This window comes from Mesitornis unicolor, unplaced genomic scaffold, assembly GCF_000695765.1.
Source record: "Mesitornis unicolor isolate BGI_N332 unplaced genomic scaffold, ASM69576v1 scaffold9382, whole genome shotgun sequence".
NCBI lineage: Eukaryota > Metazoa > Chordata > Aves > Mesitornithiformes > Mesitornithidae > Mesitornis > Mesitornis unicolor.
The window spans coordinates 1-9,625 of NW_010167091.1; the positions used below are offsets into that span (position 1 = coordinate 1).

The 9,625-nt window shown below is 41.5% G+C and overlaps 1 protein-coding gene across 1 annotated transcript in view; it reads left to right on the top strand.

Moving 5' to 3' along the window:
* Positions 1 to 1,129: 1,129 nt before the first annotated feature.
* LOC104536043 (fibulin-2-like) overlaps positions 1,130 to 9,625 on the top strand; it is a gene marked incomplete at its 5' end in the record, with an annotated part of 28,229 nt that continues 19,733 nt past the window's right edge. The window contains 4 exon segments of the mRNA XM_010178560.1: positions 1,130 to 1,316; positions 2,730 to 2,936; positions 5,288 to 5,404; positions 5,848 to 5,949. Of these exon segments, the coding sequence (XP_010176862.1) occupies positions 1,130 to 1,316; positions 2,730 to 2,936; positions 5,288 to 5,404; positions 5,848 to 5,949 (613 nt within the window).

Consider the following 9,625-nt stretch of genomic DNA (forward strand, 5'->3'; position numbering starts at 1 on the left):
ACGGCCCCTCGGGGCTTTCTGTTGACATAGCTATCTGGTGCCAGTTTGAATTATGACCTTCATTTTATGTGTCTGATGCCTTTTCATAGACTGAATATTTGATCAGACTGAAATGGCTTCTGTTGGTTCAGAGAGGCTGGTTCAGTGTAGCTGAAAGCTGTAAATGACTGCTGCTGGGCTGGGTGTCTGCACTATCAAAGGAGTTGCAGAGGGAAGGAGTCTCTGCATTTTATTACTGTTCTGTCAGTGAAAGCATATGTTAACGATGTCAGGACACTTACATTTAAATCCAGACAGGCATTTTCAATTCACATATAGCTCCTGTATGTCTCTGTAGCAGAGACAACTCTCCCCTCAGCTTCCTTGCTTGATTAGGTATCCACTATGCATACACAGTATGGACTTTTTGGGTTTGATGTAATTTATCTGAAATATTTTTGTGGACTGACTGTGGAGTAGATTTGCATGTGACTGAGTAAAGCACAACATGGGTTTTGTCTGCCACCTGCAGCAGAGGAGACCACAAGAGAGACTGCATTTCAGGGGTGCCCCATTGCATCAACCTGTCAGTGAAGCTGCTGCTTAGATGTACTCGGAAAGAAAAGGAAGGCAAATAGCTCATAAAATATACCCTGGCCTTTCTCTAGCCACTATCTCAGCAGGATGCTGTCCAGGACAGTCAGGTAATTAAAGGTCACAGTGGGTTTGCAAGGCAGGGGTGCATGGAGGAAAGAGTCTTTACTGAAATACTGGTGAAGATCAGATGCTGCTGCTGTTCCTCACGTCCATGCAAGATAATTACAATTCCTTTCACATTGCTCCAAACATAGCTATTTCTTGAGATCTAATGTCAAGAGGTATAGATCTGTATTAATTTGTTTATAATACAACATATACAAAGCAACAATTGTGTGCAAGAGCTAGAAGGAGGTGATCTGCAGCACTACTACTTCCTGGCTTGTGGAGTTGATGCATTTGTGCAGGGATGGCAAAAAAGAAGCACAAGTAAAGCTTTGATGTTTGCGATTGTCTAAAGAAGAAAGTGCAGATCAGTCCCAGGAGCGTGTGTGGGCTCACCCCTTAAGCACGCCACAAAATCCCTGTTACTGATTGTCTCCTTCTGTTGCAGCAATGCTGCGATTGCTGTAATCTGGGCTTGCGATTAAGGAGTGAGGGGAAGACCTGCGAGTCCAACATAAATCTGGGCTACCCGTGCAGTCATGTGATGCTGTCCTGCTGTGAAGGGGGAGATCACTTCGTCCATCCAGAAATAAAAAGGCATCCTGAGCCTTTGCCAACAGTGACACCTGAGAAGGGTGAGTGTCCATTTATGATCTGAAGACATTGCAGATAAAGTCTGTCTCACATGGTCATACAGGGAGGTGTTGGAAGGAGCAATGCTACAGGAGCACAGTTTCCTTCCCTCTCACATCAAGTATAGACTTTCTTGTTCTTAAAACAGTTTTGAAAAAGGAAAAAAAAAAAGCAGATGTTTCTGATCCTCAAAACATACCTTTTTTAGTGGTTTGGGGGTTTTGTTTGTTTTCCCTGCTCTGAGTCACATAGTACAGAGACCTACTGCTAGCTCGTGGTAAGAAGCAAAGTTGAAGCTGGGCATTGTCTTTTAGCAGAAGCAGTCCTGAAAGATTCTGCATAGAGCAAATTTTGAGTTTTTTCCAGACAAAATTGTCCCATGGATTACAATACCAATGAAACATCTTGGGAATAGATTTCCTGTTGTGCTGCTTTTTCATGACATACTGGAGAAGCCCCAGAGCACTGCAAGTTTGGTTTTACTCTTTCAACGTACGAACACAGTGATGCTGAAGAGCTAAGACAAATCCCGGCAGCCAGAGAGGCATGACCCAAGGGGGCATGACAAATCTGGAGCTTGGAGAACCACGCTTCCTCCCTCTGTCCAAGGTCACGCTCCATCCAGCACCACTTTGTAGCCACCTGTCATGCACGAGTGGCATGGTAACCTTGCGCATGTGCCAGGGTTCCATTTTTTTCCATTCTCATGAACTAAATGTGTGTTTCTCTCACCAACAAATGTAAGGGTTTATTTTGACCTAGCTGAGACCTCACTGAGCGAGGAAGTTTGCATGCATATGTTTAGGAACAGCTGACTGAGAAACTCGCTGAACAATTAATTGTAGTATTGCAGAAAGTCTTGTCAAACTTGGTCAGGAAATGGAAAGGATAGTGGTTTTGCCAGTGTTTAAAAGCAGGAGGCAGGAGAGCCATGTCATTATTAAGTGGGTCCCAGAATGTTTGTAGTGCTAGCTAAAGAAGTAGCCAATAAATTACTAGTGATGTTGAAAAGAGTTTCCAAACCAACTGGATAAGTTTTTCTCCTGAAATTAGAAATTCTGTGTGGTTCTTCAGTAGGGCCAATTTCAGGTGCAGCTTCAACATGAGACCTTAGTTCAAATAGCAATAGCTGTGGTGTTAGTAGTCAGTGCGAAAGGTGACCTTGTGACCTTCCAGGGTCACCCTTTTTCTCAGTGGCTTCTGCAAAATGTCTGTCCCTCCAGCCTTATGGAAGGAGGTGGTGGATCTTCAGCACAATGGTTGTGTCTTCAGGATGGGTTCATTTGTTCTTGTCGTTGGAGTAACTGTTTTGAGTAAATTTGACAGTACCTGGAGTTTGTGTGACCAAACACTCCATATTATACAGTCCTAGTGCTAAAATACCTGTTAGATAACCAGCAAATGTTCTGTTGTAGTTTCAGAGACGGAAGGTCACAATGAAGCTTTGTCCATCAGTAATGAAGCTGAACTGTCAAATAACCTGCCTGGAGATGACCTGGATGAATGTCTTATCTATGGTGGGGAACTCTGTCAGCATTTGTGTATAAACACTGTGGGGTCCTACAAGTGTTCATGTTTTCCAGAATTCACTTTGCAAGATGATGGGACCAGCTGCTCTCCAGGTGAGAAAATGGGCAGGAAACACCATGAATGATGGTGTCTTTGTGCCACCTGCATTGATATATCAAGCTTTTCTTTAGTTTCTTGGAGGGTTTTTATGCATGTTCATGCATGGACCTTTTTCATAGAAATTGGATAGGTTAATAATCTGAAAAAACCCCCAGCCATTTAGGAAATTTAATTATGCCTTATTTTTGTGTATTGGTGTCATGAGATCAGGGTGGTATTTAATATATTCAAATCAAGACTCTCTTCACTTTTCAGAAGAGGATTTGTAAAGATTGTTAATGCAATACCTTTTCTTTTATGAGACATCTTGTATTTCACAGCTTTCCCTTAAATAAACTATATTCAGTTCAGACAGACAGCATTGCTTTCAGAACTTTGATTTTTATCTAAAATCATTAACGTCTTTCAGTGATACAAAATCTAAATATATCTGGTGTGGTGGCATTCTCGGAAAGGAAGTCTGTTGTGTTGTAATTGTTTTGATGCCTGGAGTTCTCCAATGGCAAGATTTCAAGTCAGATAACCCGAAAAGTTGAAAAACCTGTATTAGTTACAAGTGCTTTCAGTTATTTAACAAGCGAAATAAGCATTGCCATCCAATGACAAAATTCCATAGACTTCAAATACTTTCAGCCCAAGCTAAACAATGAGCGTTCATTACGTCATTCTTCTCAACGTGATGTTACAGCGCTTACATCAGTAATGTGTTTGACAGCATTTCTGTGGCAGCTGTCTGCTCTCTTGTTTGTATAAAAATTCTGGGGAAGGAACCTAATCCAAAAGAGGCAAAGAAAATGGTTTGTATTTTAGCACTGCAAAATTTGGCTTGATCGCTCACCTGGAGCACAGGCGTGTTTTTGTTTTGCTTTGCTTTGCTTTCCCCACTGCTAACGCCATTGAAGTACAGATTCAGGTTAACACATCGTACAGCTGGGTAGTCAGTATTCTTGGCAGATCTGCAAGACTGCAGTGCTTACGGCTGTGCCAGGGAGTGTAGAGGGATTTACAGAGCTCAGCTGAGGTAGAGGACTGCAACAAGGGTAGGGACCTGCAAGGGAGACATCTGAGACACATGGGAAGAGTGAGGCGAGGAAGGGTTGTTGCTGTCGTTCTCAAGTTCTGGGTCAAGTTGAAGGCTGGGTGGCCTGAGAGACTGGGTGTCCTGGGCAGGACACCTCGCTCGCTACACTTGGCTAAACCATGTGTGCTCTACATTGGCAATGTGGCATAGTGGGCCTTTTATTTCTCATTTTTCCTCTGTGTCTGTGTGTGGAGACCCACACCAGACAGTTTTAAATTTCATACTGTTGATAATTTTTGCTCCTGGGATGAGATGCAGTACTTTTGTATTTGTACCTCTCCCAGTACATTTCCTGCTCTTTGCTGGAAATGTGAATGCTTTTGTATTTAACTTTTGCTTTTTAAAACATGTCACACTTTTTCATGAGGCTTGGAAGAAGTGATGCTCTCGTAGTGGCTCTGTGAGACAAGGAGAAAGTGTGCATTGATGAAAATTTTTGTCTTCTTTTTTAAATGAAGTCGCTTTTCCCATACCCTGAACCTATATTGCAATCACAATTAGTCATTTAATGTTGTCATTGTTTGGTGGCTCACACTTAGCTCCAGGTGACACTTGAACTCAAATCGATAGGAACAGGATACATTCCTCTAAAGGAAGAATTTAGCCTTATGGATTTAGGCTTCCATGTTGATGATATTGATAAACTGCTTACTCTTATTGATGTAACAGAGTTGGTTTTTTTAACTGTTCTGATATCTTTAAGATTACTATTTGTTGAAAATCTTAATGACAGATAGCAGCTGTCATGTTTTCCACTTGGCTGTGTAAAAGTCATTTCAGAGTATCCTGTGCTGGTAAAGGTGAGAACCTGCTTTTCATCTGTGTTGAAATAAGATGTACAGAATAAGTTCAAAGACTTGTTTTGGGTTCAGTTTTTTTTTTCATCATACACTGATTGAAAGACAGCCACGGCCTCTACAGTGTAGGAGCATTTTAAAAAATAAACACTTTGTTTGATTCATTAGGTGTTGCAATATTTTATTCCACAGAAGTTATTTTCAGCCAAGCTCCCTGATCTGTATCCATGGCATCTCTGAGCATCTCCATTAGCCTGCAGCACTCAGGCAGTTGCTCATACCAAACAGATGGCAGCTTCCAAAACTGCCTATTTACCTCCACGCACAGACAGTTGTTGAGGTCACCAAAATCTTTCCTCCTACAAACCATGATGGAGTGGGATGAATGGCACTGGCACCCTTGCCATGGGGGGCCTGCTGGAGATGATGCTGTCCCTGATCCACCTCTGCCTCTCTTGCGTTACAGATCCTGACAGAGGACAGGTGACAAAGCTGGAAGCAGAAGCCACCATCCCTCCAGCTGCCTCTCCCTCTCAGCCTATTCTCATTGTGTCCTTACAAGAAGAGCAAGATAAGTGTAAAGGTACGTTGGAAGTGTAAACTGCAAATGCAGACGAGTGAGGAGTGTTTAGAAAGCCAGAATAAAATTCCACACATCCCATCACCAATCTGATTTCAGCGCACATCCTTAATTTGTTACCTCTGGCATAAGGCTGAAGAATTGTCAGGGGAATCCTGAGGAAGTAATTGGAGGCTATACTCTGATTTCAGGGTTATTACACACCTGCTATTTAGTTTAAGGTAAGTACTGCAGCTGTGCAGCACAGTGTGAACAGTACAGGTAGGAGTGGCACAGGTGTGTTTCTGTGTAATAGGAGGGTTGTAAGTAGTGATTAGGGCTGCCTGGGAAGATTGTTTACAATTGCATTCCCCATTTCTTAAACTGGGATTGTATCTGGATGACCTGGAGGTTCAGCTGATCTGTGTTGTGAATGCTAATGTATTTTGCAATTTTGCTTTGTACAGATAACGGCCCCTGCAAGCACATCTGCAGTATTGTGGAAGAAAGTGTTGTATGCTCTTGTTTGTCTGGATACACCATTATGGCTGATGGGATTTCTTGTGAAGGTAAGTGGTTTGGGTTCACCACACAGACATGGTTAAAACACTTCTATATCTCATACCCCTGAGTGTTTCTCTAAGGTGTTTCTCCAATGTTTGCAGTATTGTGAATTGCAAGTGCAGTACAGAGACCATTTGGCAGAAGGAATACCAGATCTGCTTCACAGATAACTCCTGAAGCACGTCTGTGCAGTGTTACCTGGGGACTTCAGGTGAAAGCATGCCTGGATTTGTGCTCTTTTCCTCTAATATTCCAGGCTTTTTTCCAGCCCTCTTGGTTTCTCTTTGCACTACCATTCCTCCCCAGTGTCTGTCTGCACAGCTATGGACACATAGCTTTTCTTCCTGAGAATGGGAGCAGCTAGCAGGATGTGGACGTGTTTGGTGTCCTGAGGAACTCCTGCAGAGCTACGGCTCTGCCCTGTCAGTGCTTTTGTTTACTTTTATTTCTGCTTGCTTTGAAAATCTGAATTCAATGAGGCTTCACTGCCATGAAGAATGTGCCACTGTGAGCCAGTCCAGCTCCATGTGTTTCACCTGACACTGAAGCTCAGACCCGCACAATGGTGAACAGTGAATTCCAAAGCTGCATCATGATCATTCACATTATATAAATTTTAAATGGATGTGTTTGGGTATTGCCAAAGTATATGTTTGCCTAGGAAAGATTTGAGGATCAGAAGTAATGCCCTGTAACATACCTTAATTATAAATGTGTAAGTATGGGAGCAATAACAGCCAGCAGTGAAATGCAAGTAAAAGCTTTTGATGCTGAGAATCACTCACAAGTGATTCACATACCTCTTAATCTCAGATCTTATTGAATAACGAATCATTCTCATGAAATTCCAGATAGTCTGTGAAGAAAATGGGAATTTAATATCACTAGATAAAATATTCACTGTGCATTGCTTACTCAAGTGTGGTGGAAGCTGATTTGATTAATTAATGTCAGAATCGAAATGGGCAATTCAAGGCAATCTTTTTCCTACAGGAGATGAAAAAGTTCAGAAATGTCAGTGGAAGTAGTGAGTTTAAATAGTAGCAGGAGACATTTGTAATGTATATTAAAGTAAGTATTTGATGGTAACGTGGGGAGGCACCGGAACAGGTTTCCTGCAAAGAGAGTGCCTTGCTGCTGTGTGACTGCCTGTTTTTTAAGAATGGCTCTTTCTGGAATGACAAAAGTGCAGGGGTGCGAGCAAGGACTGGATGATATCTGAGGGTTTATTCCAGTCCTATTTTCAGTGTAACACTGTATGTATTACAGCACGGTGCTGATGTGGTAGTTCCAACACACTTCATTTAGACATCTCCAGTGTGGAAAAAAATGTTGTTTCATTTCAGAAATTGTTCTAATAGAATTCTGTTTTTCCCTTTTGGTTGCAACATGTTGATATAGATTTGGATGAGTGCCTCGCAGGTGCTCACGCTTGTTCCAGAGGACAATTATGTGTGAACACATTGGGATCATTCTACTGTGTCAACCACAGAGTGATCTGTGCAGAGGGCTTTATACTCAACAGGCATAGAAAATGTGTTGGTAAGATGATAGGTATAAGCCATTCACCACAGCATCATAATTCTTCTTGCTCTGCAATGCATTTAAGCCATTTGTGCTAAAAAGCTCTTTGGCCATCTTTGCATATGACATTTCAATATGAGTCAGTAAAAACACATGTGCACCATTTGCTCAGCCACTTAACATCATGAGTTGTATGCTATTTGGCTTTTTCCCTAGCAATACATTCTCAAGATACATATAACTTTGCACAAAAGTCATAGAAGTTTGTAGGTATGATGACCGCAGCAGTAGTGGTGACTATTAAACTAGTCTAAGAAAACATAGCAGTTGATCTCTCTGGACAGTGCCAATACAGACAAATCCCCAGACATCATGATACAACGAAACTGCATAAATACAGCTCAAGAAATCTGCGTAAGTCCAGGCAGTGGAAAAGATCATTCCAAAGTGATGGAATTTTAAAATTCAGATTAGTCCTTTGTTGATTCTGGCACTAATTTCTTTGTCTAAAAGTCAAAGATGTGTCATAATTCTGCTGTATCATCCCTGCTATTTAAGTTCATATAAGAAACCAATCTGTTTTTACAAGTGTATTTATGAGGATTTCATCTGCTTGAAAAAGCCAAGGCCTACCTTGGGGTATTTTTCTAGAGGCTGGTTTAGGAGGCACCTGAGCTGCAGCGGTGTTGTGTGGTAAGGCCTGGAAAACCGGAGCACCTGGAGCCCTCTGAACACTAATGAAAGCAGCAGTGCCTGCAACTATAATGTCATGTGTGAATACATTCGCCTTCTTCCACCCCTGTCCTTCTCCTTGCATTTATAACATCGTTTTTCTGACCATATCTAGTGTCTACAGCTTTGGTTTTGTTCTTGTCTTTTAAAACTCAGTGATCTCATCTTACTGATGAGCATTATATGGCATGAGGGCATGAGCAGGAGAGTTAATACGGTGTCCTAGTTTAGAGCAGAAATGTGATTTGCTGTCTTCTTGGGTTTTTCTTAAATTGTCAACATTGGAATTAAAAAAAAAATATATTTTTATTTTTAAATCAGAGATACTGGTAAGCATGGAAAACTAATGACATTATTTAATTTAAATTAAATGGCTGAGTGAATGCCACCGGAAGGATGACTTTACAGAGAAAGTATGAGATTGTGAGATGGAAGATGGTATTTTTAGTTGGCCGCAGCCTGCGTGCTGTGTTTCATGGCTTTCAGAGCCTGCTGCATGTACCACAATTCTGACTGTAAGGTCTGGTAAGTGGGCAGCTGAGGTAACTGCCTTGCTCTGCTTTCTGCTTCTCCAGATTTTGCCATTTAATCCCATGATGTTTTTCCTGCACTGTGCAGTAGGGATAGATCTGTCCTTTTCTACATCTCCTGTAATATTTTGAAAGTAAATGCATGCATGTTTATCAGCAACTTTGGCAGAAGGTGCTATAGAAGACGCCAAGTGCTTCCTTTTGCTCGCTTTCTTCCTCTCCTGTCCTCTACCTCATGACGTTATAACAGAATTTTATTGTGAGTGATAAATGATAAACCTCAGGCATCGCTAATAAAATGAAAGATACAGCTCTCATTTGTAAAGCTAGAAGATTCTGTTCTCCCTCACTAAATAACAAACCACTGTATTTTTCTAATGCCAGTCAGGCTTTTACAGGTATTCTTGTAAATAATCTAGAAAACTTTAAAGTTTCTCTTTCTGTTTGGATAGATGTGCCCTTTGTGCTTCCTACTTGCATACAGCTCTGCTCTCTGTGTGGTGCCTAGAGAACATTTGCCATATTTATTACTTTATTTATTATTTGCCATTTTTATTACTTTCCTAGTCAAAGGGGAAAGCCCCAAGCACACTGTGGTTTCTGTTTTGTTCAGTTCCCCCATTGCAGCCACATTCTCTTACAATATCCTCTTCCAGCTTCACTGCTTTTGTGCTCCATCTTCAACTGTCTCAGACACCATGAGGAAAGCTTTGTCATTGGTTTGCATATTGGTGTCGCTTTAATGATGTTGCTCTTTGCGTATTTTAGGGACTGGAGGAACAATCTTTGCACAGCAACAGAACAGCTGATAACCTTTTATCTCTTGAATTTCCTTTAGTCAGAAGGTGGAAGATTATAATTCCAGGTGCACTCAAGAGCAGATATCCAGCATTCC